We start from the raw sequence: 23083 nt of genomic DNA on the forward strand, positions 1-23083 counted from the left end.
TCTTTTAAAAATTCTTCTCCATTGACATTAAGTGCTGAGGTTCCTCAAGGCTCTGTCCTGGGCTTTCCTTTCTTCTTAGCCTGCCCTCTCCCAAAAAGGCTTCATTACTCCTACATGAAGATGGTGTCCTTATTTTATTCATTTATTTTTCTTTTTTAAATTTTTATTGTGCTTTAAGTGGCAATTTATGAATCAAGTCAGTCTCTCATACAATAAGCCCGTCATTTTTTGTGGTTGTTTTTTGTTTTAACTCAGTCTGTTTCAAATCCTACTTATGTTCAGTGAGGGTGAATCTACTGACCACGTATTTGGATGTTGTGGCAATGTTGTCAGTTTGTTATACAGGTTCTAAATGCTTAGACATTTCTGTACTTTCCAGGTCCCAGAACAGTAACAGTTTGTTCCGTGGACCATACTTTGAGTAACAACAGTTTAAAATGTCTATCTAGGCCTTTCTCCAGCCTGTTTCTTTGCTGAATATGGTGTAGTTCTTCACTCTGCAAGGATTATTACATGCTTAGGAAATGCTGAAAGAAGCCCTGGGGGTGGTGCAGTGGGTAAGTGCTTGAATGCTAACTGAAAGGTCAGTGGTTCAAACCGACCAGCTGCTCCACGGGAGAAAGATGTGGCGGTCTGTTTATAAAAGATTCTGATTCATAGCGACCCTGTAGGATAGAGCAGAGCTGCCCCATAGGGTTTCCAGGGAGCGGCTGGCGCATTCGAGGTGTGGACTTTTGGGTTAGCAGCTGAGCTTTTAACCACTGTACCACCAGGGCTTGGGAACCTTGTGGGGGCAGTTCTACCCTGTCCTGTAGGGTTGCTATGAGTCTGAATCAACTCCGTGGCAGTGGGTTTTTTAAAAGGGAGGTAATGCCGCATAGTGCAGGTTCTGGCTTCCTCATCATCATCTTACAACAGAAGCCTATTTCCAGAGATTCCCTTGTCGTCAGAGGGTGAGCCAACAGACTTTCTTGCCGTGCTCGTATGTATGTATTCATGCATAGTTACTAACTTATTTTTAGTATACTTCTTTGAAAGTCCCTCAAGAGCAGGGATTATCATGTCCATCTTTGTATCCCAGCACCTAGCATAGTACTTGGTTCCTAGGAAGTTGAATGATAACTGTTTGTTGAATGAGTGAGTAAGTGATTTCATGGTCTCAATAAAAAAACAAAAAAACCCCATTGCCATCGAGTTGATTCCGACTCCTAGTGACCCTATATAAGGACAGAGTAGAACTGCTCCATATGGTTTCCAAGAAGCACCTGGTGGATTCAAGCTTAAAAGTCCTTAAAAATCAAGTTTCTTCTTTGATCTTATTATAAAAGCTCACTGATGAAAAATTAGGAGAAAAAGATAGAAGATGAAGAAGAACCACCACCATCACCCCCAGAAAAACCCATCCAGGTTTTTGGTGTTTATGCACCTCGTATTTATTTTTTCCTGGCCATTATTAACAGTTAACATGTGTTAAGCATTTACGGTGAGTTGGGGAGTGCTAAGTGTCATACATAGATCATCACATGCAGTCCTCACAACACTGCTGTGAGGTAGCCACTTTTATCCTCGTTTTGCAAGGGAGAAAACTTTAAGTAGCTTGCCCAAGACCACATATATAAACATAGATGTGCACACACACATTACCAAAATTTAAAAGCCTTATAATATGTGCTTTTTAAAAATTGAGAGGAAATTCACGTAACATCAGTATGTGTGTAAAAAAAATTTTTTTTTGTTGTAAAATATTTGAAGCATGCAGGTAAGAACAGAGAATAACATAATACCCATGGGCTCACCACCCGGCTTTATCAAATTTTAATAACATACTGCATTTGCTACAGACTTTTTAAAAACTCTTTTCAAACTTGATCAATAAGACATTATAGATACAATTGAAGTTCCCTGTGAACGCCTCTCTGCTCACATTCCCTTTGTACATGAAACTTGGTATTTTCATTTAAACGAATACATAGCATTTCGTGGTATGAATAAATTTTTATTTATCCATTCTGCTGTTTCTTCACCATTCCAAACAACCTGCAATGACTTTTTTTTCTACATGTATTTTTTGTGTAGATATTTGTTTTTTAGAATATTTTCTGGAACAGCGATTTCTGAGTTGTAGGGGATGAAGAGCTTCAATTTCAGTAGCTACTATCCCATTGTTTTCTGAGTCAGTTCACCGGTTCACACTCTACCAGCAGGCATAGGTGTTCCTGCTGAAGCTCAGTATTGTCAGCCTTTTTCTGGCCATTTTGATGGTTGTAAATGGTGTTCCTTTCTGGTTTTAATTGGACTCTCCTTGATTGCTGTTGTGATTGAACCTCCTTTTACATGTTTTTATTTGGTTCTTTGGTTTCCATTTCTGTGAATTGCCTATTATATTTTTGTCCATTTTTCTATGTGGCTGTCTTTTTCTCTTTGATCTGCAGGATTTCTTAATATATGTTGTTGTGGTTAGGTGCTGTTGAGTCGGTTTTGACTCATAGCGACACTGTGTACAAAAGAATGAAACACTGCTGGTCCTGCGCCATCCTCATGATCAGTGTTATGCGTGAGTTCATTGTTGCAGCTACTGATTGTGTCAGTCCATCTCGTTGAGGGTGTTCCTCTTTTTTGTTGACCCTCTATTTTATCAAGCATGATGTCCTTCTTCAGGGACTGTTCCCTCCTGATATCATGTCCAAGGTATGTGAGATGAAGTCTCTTCATCTTCGCTTCTAAGGAACATCCTGGCTTCAGTATTCTTTGCCAAAGTTCCCTGGTGGTGCATTAAGAGTGTGGCTGCTAACCAAAAGATTGGCAATTGAAATCCACCAGCCACTCCTTGGGAACTATATGGGACAGTTATATTCTGTCCTATAGGGTTGCTGTAAGTCGGAATTGACTTGAGAGCAATGGGTTTTCTTAATATATGCTGGATACTAATTACTTTTCAGTTATGTGCATTGCAAATATTTTCTCCTAGCCCTTGACTTGTCTTTTTAGTGTGTTTATGGTATCTTTTATTGCATAGGAGTTTAAAACTTAAAATATCCAAATTTCCTCACCTTTTCCACGGGCTTTTGTATTTTGTGTAAAATCCTTCCTTACTCTGAAGTTGTAAAAGTTTTATGCACATACATATTTCATTGATTCTGGTATATTAATAGATGTTATTTTACTTTTAACCTCTTTAAAATCAAGATGTGATTTATAGACATTGGAGTGTCATGGTTTAATTGTCAGTGTTTTTGTTTTTTAGTAGTATATTAAATAGGCTTACAATCGACGGCATTTTAGATTAAATGAAGATCTATATATATGTTGTTGCTGCTAGGTGCTGTCGAGTCGGTTCCGACTCATAGCGACCCTACGCACAACAAAATGAAACACTGCCCGGTCCTGAGCCATCCTTACAATCGTTGTTAGGCTTGAGCTCATTGTTGCAGCCACTGTGTCAATCCACCTCATTGAGGGTCTTCCTCTTTTCTGCTCATCTTCCAGCACTATATCAGACAATGTTGCACTGCTATTCATAAGGTTTTCACTGGCTAATGCTTTTCAGAAGTAGACTGCTGGGTCATTCTTCCTAGTCTGTCTTCGTCTGGAAGCTCAGCTGAAACCTGTCCTCCATGGGTGACCCTGCTGGTATCTGAATACCGGTGGCATAGCTTTCAGCATCACAGCAGCATGCAAGCCCCCACAATACGACAAACTGACAGACACATGGGGGATCTATATATGTACATATGTGAAATTTAAACAAAATATTGCTTTTCCGATTCATATTATTTTTAACTTGCTTTTTCCACTCAATATATTATAAGCATCTGAAGACATCAAATAGACAATATTATTTTCATTGACTGAATACCTATTATAGAAATATCATAAATTATTTTACTAATCTTCCATTTTGGGACATTTAGGTTGTTTCTAGTTTTTCTCCTTAAGCCATGTGGTAACAGATGCACTTATAGCTAAATCACCGAGACATTATTTCCTTAGGAGTTACCTAGCAGCAGAGTCGCTGAGTTAAAAGACATTTAGATAGTAAAGATTTGACCAAGTTGCCAAATTGCCCTCTGCAAAGTGTATACATATTTTCGCTCCCACCAACCATTTTTGAGAGTGACCATTTCCCTGAATTGCCAGCCTTACGTCTGCAAGAATGTTAAGAATTTTGTTATAGACATCATCTTAAGGAGTTCTTTTGCCTCTCTGTGAAAGCATATACTTTAATGTTGCTAGCTTCCGCTGAAGAGGTTTGAGGATTTTCACAAGGCAAAAGAAATGGGACAGTTGCAGAAGAGGGAGAAGAAAAACAGACTTAATCCAGAGCCCTCCGTAGCTTCTACTGTGTCATTTTTTGCTTAAAAGGCATAATGCTGGTTGTTGACATTTTTTAAAAGGAGGTTGGTGTGTGTAGATTTAAAGGATAGTTCAATATTTCAAGAAAGGTTCTTGGGCCAGAACTGAGTTAAACACATCTCTACAAACAGTTTTCAAGGACCTACCGAAGAAATGAAAACAGGGAACCGCAGATGTGTTCCATTGCACACAGATTTCTGACTCATAAAACATACTGAAAATGACCCAACAGAGGACATAAATCTTACAAGTCACCCAGGAAGTAGCCAAAGCATGGGAAAGAATAGGATTTGCTTTAGAGTCATTTATTATTACGAGCATAAAATAAGAAAAATATGAATTTCATGTGGTTTTTGCCTGTGTGAAGTTGAACTTCTACAAAGGCAGCTTTAAGAATTCTTGCAAGATGTATTCTTTCCGTGCACTCTCCTGAAGTTTAGCTTTTGTCTAAGTTACCAGCAAGACATCTTTTTGTTAGGGTGTGGAAGGATTATGGTGTGACTTGCTTTCTAATGGAGAGAGTGTATTTTGATTAACAATCAGCTTTACTATAGCCCAATGCCTGTACTAATAAAGGGAGCAAATGAATAAATAATACAAGTTAATAATGCTCCTACTAAGATTTTTTGAGCATTTTAATATAGAAATTTGTAAGGGAACTACTCTGATACTAACCTCCACTCCTCGTCCGGTTTTAATCCCATCCCAATGTAATCCTACTCTTGGTGAAACTCTAATTCTGTCCAAACATAGGAGGATCTGACCAAGAAGTGTGTTGATTAGAATAATTGAGCACATGCTGTAATGGCAGATAATTGAGAATTAATTTCCTGAAGACCTTATAGGAAACCTTCTGTAAGAAAAAGTGACCAGTTTCCTTTCAAATAACATAGTAATGATTGATGTCCTAATAATGGGATTGAGATTTTCAGCCTTTAACCTTTTAATCTTTGGAGTGATGGGTAGAGGATATACAGCTGAACAAAGGGTGGTTAAAATCCATACAGGCAAAGATAATTCAGGTAAAGAAAAGTACCTAAGATTAATTGAAATTGGAGACTACTTTTTAAGTGCTTTCAAGTACAAAGGCCTTGTGCAGTCCATGGTCCAACTGAATGTTATTCATTGAAGGCCAAGGAGCAATGTGTTGGGTAGGGACCTGAAAAAAGCTTGATGCTTTGAACACTGTTTCTGAGAGTATCAAAGAAAGCTATTCAGTGGGAGAGGATGTGACCCATGTGACCAAGATGCAATATTGAAACCCATCAGTAGTTTGACTGAAAAGCCTTTTAATCTCAGTATGAAGAAGATGCTTGTAAGGGACAGAAGCCTAACCCTTGACAGGGATGTGCTGATGAACAGTGTACGCCAGTGTCATTTCTTGGCCTGGGGAGACCCAGCCAAGACAGTGAGAGGCTTAATCTTTGTAGGTCAGCATATACTGAGGAGACATGAGAATCAGGAGGCTTGTTTGATTGACGATAGAATTGACCAACTGTGCCGCATGAATGAAGGGAAAAGATTTGTATGAATTATGAATAGCCATGCAGGTAAGGGAGGAGTTGAGAGTTCTCTAAGAAAAGCAACTGGGCCAGGTCATGGATCAGGGACAACCCACATGGACATTTAATCTGAGCAGGAGTCCAATTTTAAAAGGAAAAATGTAGATATCAAAAAAAGGTAATAGAAGAAAGGTCTTATTCCTCTGGTAACTATTTTTCTAGCTAAGGCAATTGAGAGGGTTCATAGAAGGACATTGAGCTTTGCTGGACAAATAATAGTCCCCGGAAGAGAGACTTTGATTTCTAGGAGCAGCTGGGACCAGAGATGAGATGGGCAGATCTTGTCTAGGTTTGTATAGTCTAAAGAGCTGTGTAACCCTCGAACATGAGGCAAGAGGACTTTAAACCGATTTCCTTTCTGGCAGTGTACGACTGAGTGGGAATACCACTGTGTCATTTAAAGGCATTTACTTTAAGGAATTTGAAGTGTTATCCTATCTTCAAATTAAACTATTAGCTAAAGTATAAAACCAAAGCCATCCCCTTGCCTAAAGTGAAACATAAAAGACATTGTCATAAGTGGCGGGTACTTACGAGATGAAAGTTATAACAAAAGAATTGTTGGAATAAAAGAAAAGTGTGTTTAGTGTTTTTATCTCCCATTGCTACAACACATATTTTATAAAAGGCCCAGCCTTACCCACATATGGCCAGTTTTCCAAATAGTGATTGAAAACCAGGCAAACTAATCTTGGTGGTGCTTTTGTGCCACAAAACTGTGCCAAAGAACCCATGGTTTCAAAGGAAGGAAGGATATAGCTAACTTCTTGGGGAATGCTGGAGACTTCTCAGCTACTTAAATCGTGTTGGAAGCAAATCTTATGAAAGAGTGGTTTGCTGCTATTGGCTCCAGGAGCGTCCATTTTTCATTACTTACCCTTAAGCCAAGTATCTTTCTCAGGACTTTCCTCATTTCCAAATTCAGATGAATAAAGAGGATATCGGGTTTTGCTACCCTGTTACCAAGCAGACAGATGGAGTTTGGAGAACCAGAGTGAAGCTGCAGAATGTTAGCCTACCTTCTTCCCTACCAGATCCCCACGGATGCCTCTTGAGTTGGCAGTATTTGTTACTTTTTGCCTTTAATTCAGAAGGGCATTCAGAGGGAGAAGATATTTAACTTTACCCGGTGTGCATTTTCATCATGCCTCTGTTGGCAGAGATTCTGTCCTTTTAATAAGATACTGAATAAAATGCAAGAATCTTTCTTTTGTGATAGGAGGAACAATGGCGCCTGGGTCAGATCACTGGTATCCACTTCAGCCAGAGCCTGGAGTAAGAATGTTCTGGACAGAAAATATTCCTGGGTGCAGCTTACTAGTGTCTGTAGGGCATTGATTTTCAACCTAGTAGTTGATCTTTTTTGAGGGAGGGGCATGTGTGGAACCATCAGACCTCACTGCTCTCCAGGGCTGGGTCTCCTAGTATTGTAAAATGTGTACCTTCTTCTGGTAGCTAGTACCTGAGCAATGGGCTGTGATTAAAATAAAGCCTAGAGATGAACACGGTGGGCCCATTATAATTCCTTTCCTGTTGTTTTGATTCTACAGGACCCCCTACATCAACACCAGAGCTGGGTAAAGCTGTTCACTTTGAGATCAGTTATGTGAAGGCACCTGACGCCTTATCTGCCATATGCTAGGTTACCTATAAACACCAATTCATTTTCCTTTTCCTCCCTTTCTTCCTTTGACATGACATGGTGAAACTCAGGGGCTTTGGTGTCGGAGCCGAATTTGAATCCCACTTAAGAAGTTACTTAGCTTCTTTGAGCCTCAGCTTCCTCAGTGGTGATTTTTCACCTTAAAGAATCGAGGCAAGGATGGCATGAGGTGAAACATTAGCCCTCAGCTCACGGTAGATCCCCAGTGAAGGATGCCACCTCCCCTTCCCTTCCTTGCCTTAAAAACCTCATGAATATCTGTATCAAAAATTCTGAGGGGCTGATAAATGCGGTATGCTGATCAGACCTTCCAGTTTAAACGAGAAGTGGTATTGAATAAAGCTAACGTCTATCAGAGCACACACATCAGGTTTACTAACAGAAGTTAGGGCATTTATTTTGGCATATAGTCAATTCTGCTATAACTGACATATCTGTTCCTAAAAATCACCACGCTATGCGAAGTCGTGCTACAGAAACCACAAGGCTTATGGGGAAAATGGAGCTAGGGGAATAACACTAAAAAATTTGCCAGTGACCCATATTGAATAGAAACCTAATATAAACTGGGATCACTGGTGGTGCAGTGGTTAAGAGCTACAGCTGCTAACCAAAAGGTCGGCAGTTCAAATCCACCAGCCACACCTTGGAAACCTTATGGAGCAATTCTACTCTGTACTGTGGGGTTGCTATGATTTGGAATTGACTCAACAGCAATGGGTTTGTTTTTTGGTTTTGGTAGTATAAACGGTGGCACAATTTTCTATATATTGAATGGTTAAGAAATATATAATACTATAGTAAACACGACACTTTACCTTGAATAAGGCCTGAAGATAGCTTGCAGAAGTGGCCATTGGAAGGGTTGCAGCTTATGAGTTACTGTGAAGTGGTAAAAGGTTATCTGAAATGACCCTGAATGTTATAATACCATATATGGATGGGTGTGGTGCATAAAACACTGTAAACCGAGGCAACTGGCTGCTTGTGTTCAGCTAAGTGAAGTTTTTTGTGTTTAGTGTTTCTCGTAGAGAAAACCATACATAAGCAGACATAAAATTTACGTGATGCTCTTATCGTTCCCTTATATATTGATTGCATTAAAACAAATTTGTATTTTCTAAACAAGTGTTAAAGAAGAACTGACTGTGCAGCTTCCCAGCAAAGGCCACCTTCCCTTAGGCAGTACCCAAAAGTAGAAGTAAAAAGAATCAACGTAAAATATATAAGCAAACAGGACCATTAACATCCTTTATAAAAGGGCAAACATTATATATGTGTATGTGTGTATATATATATATGTATGTGTGTATGTATATACACATATACATATGTTTCAATTTTTGTATCATTTATGCATAGGTTATATATTCTTTTTTTTTTAATATATTCTAGGTAAGTGGAGTTATTGTCACATGGTGTTGAGTGTACAAGAAATGGGAGTATGGGAATGGGGTGGTTGTTGGCTGTATTTTGTGGTGATTGTGGATTATCTTGTTTGATCATCTGCTACCTTGTTGTCCTTCCTCGTTAGGTGCCATTGAATTGGTTCTGATTAATAGTGATCCTATGAAACCCTGGTGGCATAGTGGTTAAGTGCTACAGCTACGAACCGAAGAGTCGGCAGTTCGAATCCGCCAGGCGCTCCTTGGAAACTCTATGAGGCGGTTCTACTCTGTCCTATAGGGTTGCTATGAGTCAGAATCGACTCGACGGCACTGGGTTTGGTTTTTTGGGTGTATGTACAACAGAAGGAATCACTGCCCGGCCCTGTGCCATCCTTACAGTCGTTGCTATGTTTGAGCCCGTTGTTGCAGCCACTGTATCAGTCCATCTCATGAAGGTCTTCCTCTTTTTTCCTGACCTTCTACTTTACCAAGCATGAAGTCCTTCTCTAGGGAGTGGTCCTTCCTGATAATGTGTCCAAAGTACGTGAGATGAAGTCTCGCCATCCTCACTTCTAAGCATTCCAGCTGTACTTCTTCCTAGACAACTTTGTTAGTACTTCTGGCAGTCCATGGTGTATTCAGTATCCCCTACCAACACCATAATTCGAATGTATTAATTCTTCTTCTGTGTTCTTTATTTATTTTTCAACTTTCGCATGCATATGAGCAATTGAAAACACCATGGCTTGGATCAAGCATACCTTAGTACTCAGAGTGACATTTTTGCTTTTCAACACTTTAAAGAGGTCTTTTGCAGCAGATTTGCCCAGTGCAATATGTCTTTTAATTTCTTGACTGCTCCTTCCATAGGCATTGACTATGGATCCAAGTAAAATGAAACCCTTGAAAACTCAATCTTTTCTGTTTATCACGATGTTGCTTATTGGTCCAGTGTGAGAATTTTTGTTTTCTTTTTGTTGAGGTATAATCTACACTGAAGGCTTTAGTCTTTGATCTTCATCAGTAAGTGCTTCAAGTCCTCTTTGCTTTCAGCAAGCAAGGTTGTATCATCTGCGTATTACACAAGTGATTTAGTTGACGGTGCTACCGTCATAATACCGATCTCGCATGAACTTAGCTTTATGGGTCAAGTAGTCAAGAAGTAATGGTATGCCGTGTTTCTTGATTCACCCAGGTCTCTTTTTAAAGATCTCTTTGAATGCATCATGTGTTCAAAAAATAAATGTGATCATGAATATATATGCTGCTAAGAGAATAGGAGTAGGCATGTAATTTGTTGCTGTTAGAGGTGGTGTAGGCTCAAAAGTTTGGAGAGCCCAGACATTAACTTTAGGAGAGGTCCATGAACCTTTAGAATTGCATATAAATTTTTGTTGTTAAGTGCATTTTGGAAGGGAAGGGTCCTCAGCTTTCTTTATATTACCAAAGAGGTCTTTGATCCTGAAATGGCCAAGAAACCCTGATTTAGAAAACTCCATGGAATTTAGATCCGTATGAGTTGTTTAGGGAACTTTAGAGCCATCTATGGTATATCCTAGCATATTGATGCCATAAAGGGGAACTGTTAGAGTTTCCTCAAGAAGCACTCCTTTGTGTCACTCTCGAGGACAGCACAGAGCTACCTGTACCTCTGGGTCAATCCTACATCTTATCTTTGATGTTTCCTTTAAAATTGTCCACATTGGTGGTGAGGGACTCCTTTTCTAACAAAGAATTTTGCCCTTTGACTCATGCTTCCTTTGACTTTATTTTTCAGATGGGAGCAGCGAGAGCTGCCCAATGGGCGTGTCTATTATGTTGACCACAATACCAAGACCACCACCTGGGAACGGCCTCTTCCTCCAGGGTAAGGCATGGGTAGATGAGCCCTGAGACTCTAACCAGCACCATGGAGTCACCCAACCTCTTCAGCACTTGCTGCCCTATCCTTCTGCTTGTTTCCCCTCACTTTCTCCTCCAGTTTCTCTTTTTTCCCCCCCTCTTCTGTAGTCTTCCCCTTCTATATTCTTTCTTTTTTCCCTTCTCCACATGTGTTTTTTTGGTCCATGACTGAAGGCCATGGGTTTTAATAAGTGGTATTCAGATACAACACACTGTTGGGTCCTAGAGGAAGGAGGGCTAGAAGCCCCCCGGGCTATTTGTGTCTTGATGCTGCCAGTCATTTCATCCTACAGAGAAATCCCTGTTATGGTCAGGTTTTCAGTCCCTTTCAGCAGAGGTAGCAAAATACAGTTAAATTTATCCCAGGTCACTTGGTTGATTTTCCTTTCACTTACTTAGTTCTGCTTTCATTTGTCAGAGTGTATAGGCAGTCCCAGATTACGAACAAGTTCCATTCGTAAGTCTGGCTTAAGTCAAATTCGTACTCTAATGCCAGTTAGTGAAATGTTTGTCTTGGTATATAGGTTACAGTGTGTCTTTCTGTACATAAGAAAAATTAAAGAAACACTTCCAGATATACGAAAACATCTTTAGCATAATAATACAATAATAATAATGTTTTGGTGCCTGTTGCAAAGAAGCACCCATTTATTATTACGACCCATTGTATATACCTTGAATTTTTAATATAATAGGCTCTACAGGGGTTGGTTTGTAACTACAGGATGTCGGACGTTCAGATGTTTGTAACCTGGGGACTGCCTGTGCTAGAGTTTTTGGAACATCTCTGGGAAAAAAGGGCTGACAGAGTTTGAGATAGAGAGTGTTGATGCATTTCGAAGTACCTTGTGCCCAACCTGCCCCTGAAAGCAGTGTGCTTCTCATTCAGCTGGTGTTTGTTAGAGGGAGCTAAGTCCTCCAAAACCAGAGGCTTCCAAGTGAAGGAAGATGGTCCAGGTTCAAGGAGAAGGGGTTGATTCCCTGTTTGCCAGGGACAGAAAGTTCTTTCCACATGTGTCTCCCAATCCTGAGAGCTTTCACAAGGGAATGTATCTGCTCTTAGGAAAGAATCACCTCCCAGTGAAGCAGCCCTGAAGGGGTCCTGCATAAAATATGAACGCTTCCCCTCCTAAATTTGCAGAGGGAAAGGATGTCGGCAGTGGGGAACATGGAGAGAGCCCCTGTGCTGTTTGGTTCAGCTGTCAGGTGTGCGCCTGGCAAACACCCGTTCATCTTCTGGCCCCACAAATTTCCACAGGTGGGCTCCCTTTAGCTTCAGTTTTCCGGTAGGATGCTTGTGTTTTCCTCTCTTTTCTTACGCTTCTGGGAATGAAGCTCATAATCTGTCATCGTTAGTCTTTACTCTGTTTTCTACTTTGGCTTAAGGTGAAATTACCAAAGTTCAACATTGACTTCTTAAATTTAAAAAATTTTGAACATTTTATTATAGAAAATTTCAAACATACACAGAGTAGTATATAATAAACCCCCATGTACTCGACACTCAGCTTCAATATTTATCAACTCGTGGCCAGTCTTGTTTCATTTTTACCAGGGGTTTGACAAACTACAGTCTGTGGGCAATCCAGCCCTCTACCTTTTTTGTAAATAAAGTTTTATTGGAACACAGCCATACTTATTTGTTTACTTATTGTATATGGCTGTGTTTGCTCTATAATGGCAGAGATGAGTAGTTGTGACAGACACTATATGGCCTGCAAAGCCTAAAATACCTGACCTGGCCCTTTACCAAAAAAAAAAAAAACTGACAACCCCTGATCTATAACTCTCAGCCACCCCCTGTTCCCTGTTCTATATTATTTTGATGCAAAATCCTGGATATTATATAACTTTACCCATAAATATTTTAATATGTATTTCAAAAAGATGTTCTCTTATTAGAAAGTAAAACCACAATATCATTTCCAGTATTTCCTTGATATCATCAAATATCTAGTCACTATTCAGTTTCCCCAAGTATCTCAGAAATTAAGCACTGACTTTTAACAGTGCATATTGTATACTTGTACTTTATGTATTTACATGTATGTTTAAAAGCAGCAGTGACTCTCTGTTTCCTGGTTGCTACTTCTTCACCTATCTGGTGTGTAAATTATGTAGGTCTTGTCCTGGTAAGCATCTGGATGGAATCTAAATAAAGATATTCGTCTTCTAAGTATGGTCAAGGAATTGCACTTCTTGAAGTTTTAAGGTCGGACACTAGATTAAGTTTTCTTATTTCTAGGAGAGTTTTCAGAAGGCCCTGGTGGTGCAGTGGTTAAGCGTTTGGCTGCTAACTAAAAGGTTGGCAGTTTGAACTCACCAGCCGCTTTGCAGGATCCATAAGGATTTACAGCCTCGGAAACCCTATGGGGCAGTTCTACACTATCCTATAGGGTCAATCATGAGTTGGAATCGACTCCACGGCAATGGGTTCTTTTTTTTTCCTTCATGTTTTCCTGGGAGATGGTTCAGTTTTACACCCAGCTGAGCCTATTAATTCTTCTTGAGTTTTAAGCAAAGAGCTTTGAGCCCCTGACTTTTACTTCTGCTTTGTAATGGTTGGGAACCCAGAGAGAATAGGATGATTGAAAGCTTAAGCATTCATGGCTAATTAATGGGAAAAGTTCCACCTGAGGGAACTATTACAATGGTGAGAGCAATTCTGAAACTACAGATGGAGCCATTATTCAGCAGACCCCAGTCACCAAGGAGTGAGATTGAGCCAAAGGATTCATTTTATCAAGGGCATCCTCTTACGTCAAACCCATGGGAAACCCGTAGGAGGTTCCTTGATTTTATCCAGGACCTGGTAACTAAGAATGAATGCAGCAGTTTGTTCCTCAGCGAATCTGAGGTGGTGTTCAGAGTAGAAGTGAGCAGGGAGAGCAATGACTGTAGAGCAACGGGCTTGCGGAAATCCTCACAGAAGGAAGTAAATCAAACTCGTCTTGCAGGAAAGGCTGGACTTACATATGAGGAGGGAGTTCCAGGTAGCGGAACAGTGGAGGCCCCATTGTGCGTGTGGGAATGTAAAAGATATGTTTAGGGGCCAGTGCATGGAGCAGTTTTGCTGGAGTGGACGGTTCGTGTAAAACAAAAATTTTCCAATATGTCCAGCCTACAGTTTGGTAGAGATGCCTGCTGGAACCAAAGAGGGCGAAAGGGCCGACTCGGCCTCCAAACACTGCTCTGCTTTTGTATACTGTACTGTGACCGAGTAAAAGTTCATCTGGAGTAACGGGTGGGATTATGCTGCTTAGAACTGTGAAATTCATCAGTACAGGCGACTACTAGTTAAGCAAGTGGACTGAACATGTGTTTATTTTCATTCATTCCTCAAAACTCTTAAAATGGCAATAAGGTATATAAAAAAGTGTAAACCCTCAATGATAAAGGAATGGAAGAGGAGAAGAAGCATATGGGAGATGTTAATCAAAGTTTAATTGTGGATAGTAGTAGCTGTAGTAGCTAAAGGCAGGGGTGAACTAAAAAAATAGGGTTCAGTGGGGTTCCATCCCCAGGCTAAAGACTGGCGGGTTTTTTGCTGGGAAAAGTGCCCAGTCTAAGGGAAAAGAGCTGCAGGTTTATTTGAAAATCTTCTAGTGGAACAGTGGGGCCTCTGCCTGAGCACCCTGCAGTGAAGCCTACTAGGCAGCTAGCCCCACCTCAGTGCACAGAGCTTCCAGTCAGCAGTTTGTGGCTTACTTTTCCCCTTTAATTCTTTATTTTTATTTTATCGTGATTAAATATATATAACAAAACATTTGCCAAAAACAAAGCTATTTTTACATGTATGATTCAGCAAATTTAGTTCCATTTAATTCCATTGTGCAATCATCACCACTGTTTCCAAATTGTTTCATCGCCTTTGACAGGAAGTCAGTACCCCTTAAGCAATACCTCCCCATTTCCTCCTCCCACTCTTAGTGGCTCCCTTTAAAATGGGAATGAACAGCCAAGGATCAGCAGACAGAAAAAAGGACCTTGGCAAAAATTATATAGGGAGCTGAAAAAATTTCAAAAAGTAAAACAAAACTATAATTAATATCCTCAATGATTTTGGAGAAAATATAGTACCTGTGCAACAAGAACAGGAGACCATAAAAAGGACCAGGCAGAAAACATACAGAGCTTTTAGAAATTATATATGTAATAAACAGCAGAAAGAAAAAATTAATACAAGGGTTGAAAGATAAAGTTGGAGATGAGAAAATTAGAAGGTTGGGCCAGGAGATCCAACATCTGAATCGTAGTTCTAGAAAGGGAGAACAGAGAAATGGAGGATAGGAAAATCAAATAATAAAAGAAAATTTCCATACCTAAAGGATATAATATCTAGATTAGAAAGTGCCCCATAAGTGCGCAGCCCAGTGAATGAAAAAAGACCCACCCCAAGGCACATCCTAATGGGATTTCAGAATGCCAAGGGAATATCTCAAAAGCTTCTAGAAGGGAAAAAACAGGGTACATATACAGGATCAGGAATCAGAATGCTGTTCTTCTTCTCAATAGCAACTATGGAACAAAGCCTTCAAAATTCTGACAGAAATTTTTTCCCACCTAGATTTTGAATTTTCGTCATTTTAATACTCAAGTATGAGGGGTAGAAAGAAAAGCATTTTCAGACATGCATGGTTTCCAATTCAGCTTGGATACATCCTTCTCCAGAAGTTACCGGATAATGTATTCTACCAGACAGGAGGAAACCAAGAAAGAGGATGATATGGAATGCAGGATATGGAGGGCTTAACCCGGGAGAGGGGCCAAGGGAGTTCACAAGAGGAAGATGACTCAGGACAATAATATGGACAGGCCTGGGAGACAACTGTCCACATTAGATGAAAGATGAAAAGGAGAGATGTTGCCAAGACATAAATGACACTCAGAGGCCACCTATCCTATCAGAGTCTGGGAGTGAAATGGTAAGTTCTTGAAAACCAAGCAGACAAAACAAGGAAGTCTTATTTCAGGGAAAGAAAAAAAGCAAAAATGTTATGTAAGAAAGGAAATGTATTTACATTATCCTGTATGGCTCAGCTGTGAATACTATCTACATAGTCATAATACAAACTGAATATTGATTTATTAAAAATGATAATTTTCTGTATTAGAAGAATGAGGAGAGGGCAGCATTTGTGTTGGGGTGAATATGAAAATTACATCCTCATCTTTGGTAGTGGAAAGTCCATAATAATATAAGATGGCAAAAATCAAGAAATAATAGAATGAACATGTTGTCTGGAAATATGGGTATAAATATTGGAAGCAGCAGCTGAGGGTTAAAAGTGGTTACCTTTAGGGAGCAAGAATCAGCAGTGGGGAGAGGTAGGTCAGGAGACCACTGATTTTCAAGATAAGGCCTGCAATACTAGTTAACTTTTTAAACTATATATACATGATTTATTTGATAAAAATAAGTAAACAAATCACTAGTTTAGAGTAGTAATGGGAAAAGTGGGAAGATGCTAGATTGTTGTTAAGTCCTAAAAGATTTTGACTCAAGGGCAGTGGGGAGCCAGTTGAAGCTTTTGATCAGGAGCATCACATAAGAGGTCAATTTAGTATGGTTACAGTCTTTATAGGCTGGGCTGGAATGGGGAGATTAGTTCATAGACTATTGCAGTAGTTCAGGCATTAGGTGATAACAGATGTAGATGTAGAAATGGAAGGGCAAGAATAAGGAGACCATAAAAAAGAAAGCACCCAGGCTGGGTGACTTACTGATGTCATTGGGAAAGGAATTTGAGTCAGGAAACATGGTACAGTTTTATTCTGAGAGGGTGACTGACATGAGGTAGCCTGGGAAGAAAAGACTCAGGTTTGGGGAGAGAGCTGTGACATTTAGTTGAATCCTATATGACAGTAGATCATGAAGGTAAGGCAGTCTAAAGCCAAATCCAGACTAAATCTGCGAGGTGACCATGGGAATGGGAACTGGTTGAGGAGAAGCCACTTTAGGGAGGTGACGAGTTGAAAAGGGTCATTGAAGAGGTGGCTAAAAAGTCATTTGGAGGCTACCAGAAAATAGAAGAAGGTACCAGATTGAGGCACAATAGCCAAGTAATGTAAGAATTCAGAAGAGACAAAATGAGAACATAGCTGTTGTTATTGTTGTTGTTGTGAGGTGCCATAGAGTCAGTTCCGACTCATAGCGACCCTATGCACAACAGAATGAAGCACTGCCCTGTCCTGCGCCATCCTTACCGTCGTTGTTATGCTTGAGCTCATGTTGCAGCCACTGTGTCAATCCACCTCGTAGAGGGTCTTCCTCTTTTCTGCTGACCCTGTACTCTGCCAAGCATGATGTCCTTCTCCAGAGACTGATCCCTCCGGACAACATGTCCAAAGTATGTAAGACGCAGTTTCGCCATCCTTGCCTCTAAGGAGCATTCTGGCTGCCTTCTAAGACAGATTTGTTCATTCTTTTGGCAGTCCATGGTATATTCAATATTCTTTGCCAACACCACAATTCAAAATCCTCAACTCTTCTTCGGTCTTCCTTATTCATTGTGCAGCTTTCACACGCATATGATGGGATTGAAAATACCATGGCTTGGGTCAGGTGCACCTTAGTCTTCGGAGTGACATAGCTAGGGAACAAAAATTCTCTTACACTTTGGAATCATACGATATAATTCCTATTAGATTCCTTTTGCACTGCATTAATTCTGTTTTCTTCAGTTATATCTTTTTCTTGCTTTCTCTCACTCTCAGACTTAAAACGGAAAATTTCAAGCATACACCAAAGTTGAGAGAACAGTACAATGGACCCCTGGTAACCTTCGTCTGGTTTTAACAATTAATAACATTTTGTTTCATCGGCCCTCCACCTTTTGAGTGGAGAAGCTGGTGTATTTTAAAGCAGATCTCAGACATCATTATCCTTTGACCCATAAGTACATCATATATGTCTTTAACAGATGTCTAATGGATGAAGGGTTGTTTTTTTTTTTAAAGGCTAAACCGCAATACCATCATCCTACCCAACAGAAATAACAATATTTACTTATGGTCATATTGTACCCAGTTGGTGTTCTGTTTTTGCCAATTATCTTTAACATGTTTTTATACTTTGTTTGATTTGGATCCAAACCCAAGATTGACACATTGCTTTTAACTAATAAGTCTCTAAGTCTCTCTTAATCTATAAATTCCTCTTCCTGTCCTTATTTCTTTCAGACCATTTATTTGTTGAAGAACCTATATATTTGTCTTATAGAATTCTTCATATTCTGGATGTGGCTAATTGTGACCTGTGGTAGTGTCTGACATGTTCCCCTATCCCTTGTCTTTCCTGTAAACTGGTAGTTAGATGTGGAGGCTTGGATAGGTTCAACTTTTCTATTTTATTTTTTTAATTGAGGTGAGATGCACAGATCTCATGTATAGTTTGCTAAGGTTTGACCAGTGCATATGCTCATGTGACCCACATGCTATCAATATGTGGAACATTTCCATCACCCCAGAAAGTTCCTTTTCTTACTTTCTTTTGATTACTTCTTCCCTGTGTGTGTGGAAATCAAGTTATACCCACCAAGCGCAGCTGAGAATTTTTACCTCCTGTCCTAGCCCTGTCTTGGCCATGGGTATTTTAGGACCAACTTGGAAGAGATTGCTTCACCATCAGTCCTGCTGTTTTTTGGACCAATTCTTCTCATAACCACGCAAGATGTTTTCATTGACGCTTTATATCAGGGTAGTTTTAGTTGTAGGTAACAAAAAACTGCATCTAGATTGGCTTAAATAATGAAGGGAAGTTACTGGCTCATTTAACTGAAAACTGTAGATATAGATCCTCGTTTCAAGTGAAGTTTGACTCAACAAGATCACTAAGGGGCCAACTTCTTTCCATTTTTCTGCTGTTATCCACTAGGTTAATTTAATATTGTGTTTGGTCCAAGATGGCAGCCAGTGGCTCTGAGGACTGCATGCGTTCTCAGCCATATCCAGCAAGGAAGAGAGGCTGTTTTTCCCAGAGTTCTCAGCAAAAGTCCTGAGATTCTCTGATTATCCCAGCATAGGTCATATGCCCACTCCTGGTCTAATCAACAGTTCATCTCTGGGGGTGGGGGTAGAGCCACCTTCCCCAGAACCACCAAACCAAAAAACCAAACCCACCTCTAAATGGAATCAGGAGCTAGGAGGGATTGGTTGTTGTGAAGCAACCAAAAATGTCTGCTACAATCATATAAACTCAGAAGCCTCCATGATTGAGGCCTGTGTGGCTGTGCCTCCCTGGAGCAGCCAAGCTGCTGTGCCAGACACCAAACTTCATTCTCCCTCAGTCCCTCATTGCCTGCCATCTTGAGCCTTCTCTGGAGTTTGCGGGGAGGCGGGGGTGGGGGGGGGGGGGAGCTGGTCACTGTATTAATTTTGAGTTTAATGTTTCCAGCTGGGAAAAACGTACGGATCCCCGAGGCAGGTTTTATTATGTGGACCACAACACTCGGACCACCACCTGGCAGCGCCCTACAGCGGAGTATGTGCGGAACTACGAGCAGTGGCAGTCACAGCGGAATCAGCTCCAGGGGGCCATGCAGCACTTCAGCCAAAGATTCCTCTACCAGGTGAGAGGGCAGGAGAACCTCCCAGTCCTTTTGAATGTGCAGCCTCCCACGTTCTCCACTGACCTGCTTGGGAAGCAGACAAAAAGGTGTTCTGACCTGGAAATTTTACCCATCACAGTGAAATTCCTCAAATTCCACTGTTTCTAACTTAGTAACTCAATGTTCAGACCCTATGTTTAAGGAGTCAACATGTCTGAAATGGAATTCACCATCTTCCTTTGAAAACTGGCTTTCTCTTCTGGCCCCTCCATTCAAGTCTATTTACCCTGAACTGAAACCTCCAGGTCAGCTTTGAATTCTTCCATACCAAACCTTTCCTGATTAAAGCAGTCACCCAAATCCTTCTCTTTCCATTGCTACCATCTTTCTTCTGATCTTCATTATCCGACAGATTTTCAATGAGGGAAGGGACCTTAAAGTTCATTTAGATCAGGGGTCTAAACTATGACCTGTGAGCCAAACTGGCTTACTACCTGGTTGTATAAATAAAGTTTTATTGGAACACATCCATACCACACCCAGTCATTTATATATTGTCTGTGACTGCTTTTGCACTGTAACAGCAGAATTGAGTAGTCGAAATAGACCAAATGGCCCACAAAGCCTAAAATATTTCCTATCTTGCCCTTTTCAGAAAAAGGTTGCCAAGCCCTGGTCTACATCAGCCTTCTACCTTGTAGTTAGTTTTCCTTTTCTTCTTCCCATCTGGATTGTTAGGGCAACCTCTGAATTATTTTCTCTGCTTGCCAGAGTTATCTGCAAATATCACTGTCATCACATCACTTTACTGGCTCAAAACCTCTGTGGTCATTACTTACAGAATAGCATTTACATTTCCTAGTTCAGAATCCAGGATGCTCTGGTCCCAAGTTAACTGTCTAATGGTCTCCCATACTGTGTCACTTTAGGAGCCCTCCCATCCCACTAGAGCCTCCACTGGTGACCTGGAGCTGGGGGGAGCCCAGCGCAGCCTCTGGCAGAGAGAGGTGGGATTCCCAGTTGGAACTCTGATTTTATTTTCTCAGCATACCTTAACCTAGAAAGTTGGCCTCTGCAGCATAACTAGCACGGGATGCAGTGTATTTCCAATTGGAAATTTTTTGAGCTGGACTATGAATTTTAATCATGTACGTATAACATCCTTTCTATTTGAAATGAACTTTCACCCCACAACACATTTCTAAATTGGCTCTGACCCTAGTTAGATATCCAGAAAATCTTTAATTCCATTTAATTAAGTAACATTTGTTGTTGGTTTTACCTTCATCTGCAGCTCTTCATTTCCTACCCAAAGCAGGAGTTACACTAGAAGCCACAAGGCGTTTTAGCGTCTCATATGGCTAGCTCGTCCTTTTTTTGTCTGTGGGGGCTTATTGCTTGTTCCTGGGTATGAGTGAGCAGAAAAGTCAACTATAAAGCCTGTCTACAACCCAGGCTCTGGTGGTCTTACCCAGGGCAGAGCTGTGCAAGTTTTGCCAAGCTTCCCACCCCACAACTCCTGTCACATGTGCCTGGCATTCTTTTCTGGCATATTTCAAAAGTGGATGGAATCTGATCATTCTGTGCATTTCAGAGATGGCTCCTCTTGAGCTGGGCCCCAAAGTCTTGGTCTGCCATTTTCTTGGATGGTTGTGGTTGTAAAACTGGGAAGGTCTGGGGCATCTTTCTTCCTTGATCTGTCCTTTGACATAGAGGCAAAGACATATTTTAGGCGTTTCACGTGGCTTTGTCTCCCTGCTTAATCAACTTCTGTAATTAAAATAAATAAATAAAGCCACTAAATGGAATTTTTTTCCTTCCCCACCATGCTCCAGGTAGTTTCTGTAGGTTGACTGGAATATTTGGTGTGGAAAACAGAAGATTGTGGGATTTTTGAACTTACATCTGCTTGGTCTTTTTTGGAGCATTCATTCCTCTCGCCTGCCACTGTCATTTTATCAACATCATTCTTGGCCTGCAGAGGTAGAACATTGACTCTGAGGGTCCCTATAAGTGAAAATTAAACGCTAAACAAATTTCTTTCTGAGTACTCTTAAGATGGTTCCCTCAGTTCAGTTGGGGATTTAAGAGGGCTCTGGGTGGAGGTGAGGGTTACCTTTTCTCCGTGAAACAAGACTCATATTGAAAAAATGTGGTAGGAATCTTATTTTGGTCTGTTCTCAATGTCTCTCTGTTGGTTTTTCCTCCCCCCTTGAATTTGGTTTTCTCCTCTTGTTTGCTGTGGTGCCATGTCCTGGTTACAAGTAAGAAGGGTTGCTTTCATATAGTTATTTTGGGGTTTGGCTTTGGCCCAGGCTTTGACTCGAAAGACTTAAGAGCTGATACTATGGTAGCGACTTCCCCTCCTCCTCTTTTTGGGCTTGACTGAGACCTTGTTCTTCTTTGGTGCCCTGCAGAGAACACGAAATACAGTTCAAAATGGAAATCAAGGGAATCCCAGATTGCACTCTCTCCCACAATTCCTTTCTGATGTCTGCCTCAACACACACCGTCTCAATTTCTCGAAATTATTGTTAGCCTTATTTCTGACATGTTTTCCTAGCTCCCTATTATGCTTTTGTTGCCTGTGATCATCATGCTCATTTTTGTTTTGTTTCACCTTAGCAGTTTTACTTTTCCCTCTGTTTCGTGTTCCTGCTGTGGTCCCTTGAGGGTGCCCAGTTGAGGGCTTTGTGCTGTTGTAACAGGACCCATCGCACAGCTATTTCTGTGTCACCTCTTCCTTGACTATTCCTTTCTTTCTCCCCTAATAACTAAAGAAGGTAGCCAGTGTCTACCACTGAAGCAAATCACTGTGGGGCCCCTAATTTGTAGAATCCAAATTACACTATTCAGAAACAGACAACTTGTCTTTTACTCTGCAGAGAGCACCTTGGAGTGAATTCTCAAGCCACCTGGGTTTTGTTCTGCGTCCACTGACTCATCCTGAAAAAAATGAGCCTGCCTTCCACACTGTAACCTTTATGCCCTTCCCAGAGCCTTTCTTGCCCTCGGCTGTATTTGCTAGACATTCTTTATTTCTGAGTTTGTATCTTAAAATATTACTGGAACTTTGTGCTTGGTCCCCAAGGGACTTGAACTCACATGAGCTCTCTGGCTCTTGGCCTGTACCCCGTATCTCTCAAGCCGGGGCCTGTTACCGGGGAAAACTGTTCAACAGTGTTCGTCTCAGTTCCAAGGAAACTGTCTTGTCTCTCAGAGCCCCTCCACATCCTAGGATCTCTCTTCTGACTGCCATCTCCCCCAACCCCTCTTCCTCGGTGCTTTTCCAGCTGTACTCCATGTAATACTTTGAGATCTCTCTTTTTAGAAGAGAGAGGTAGAAGAGAAGAAGGGGCAATTCGTTGTTTCATTAGAGGTGTGAGGTTTTCGAGTTTTGGTTTTTCTGGCCATGATGTGTATAGGTCTTATTTTTTGTTTCTCCTTGGCTTCTGTTCACATCCTTCCTTCTGGCTCTCTTTTTTTTTATTTTTCAAACTGTATTGTGTACATTCGAGAAGAAATACTTAATATACACTCAAGTGTTTTGCTTTGACTCTAAAAGAAGTGAAATCACTGTGATTGCCAGCTTTCATTGATTCAGATTTCACATGTGGCTTGTGTTTATTGATATCTCTCTCCCTTGCCTATCTGGCTCCTCTTTTC

At 40.7% G+C, this 23083-nt stretch overlaps 1 protein-coding gene across 2 annotated transcripts in view; it reads left to right on the top strand.

The window, feature by feature from the left end:
• Window positions 1–23083, top strand: part of WWP2 (WW domain containing E3 ubiquitin protein ligase 2) — a 165639-nt gene that overhangs the window by 125252 nt on the left and 17304 nt on the right. For both annotated transcript variants that reach the window (XM_049863730.1, XM_049863731.1), the window contains 2 exons: window positions 10744–10833; window positions 19264–19438. In XM_049863730.1, the coding sequence (XP_049719687.1) occupies window positions 10744–10833; window positions 19264–19438 (265 nt within the window). The remainder of the gene's footprint in view (window positions 1–10743; window positions 10834–19263; window positions 19439–23083) is intronic.

Source organism: Elephas maximus, chromosome 21, assembly GCF_024166365.1.
Source record: "Elephas maximus indicus isolate mEleMax1 chromosome 21, mEleMax1 primary haplotype, whole genome shotgun sequence".
Classification (NCBI taxonomy): domain Eukaryota; kingdom Metazoa; phylum Chordata; class Mammalia; order Proboscidea; family Elephantidae; genus Elephas; species Elephas maximus.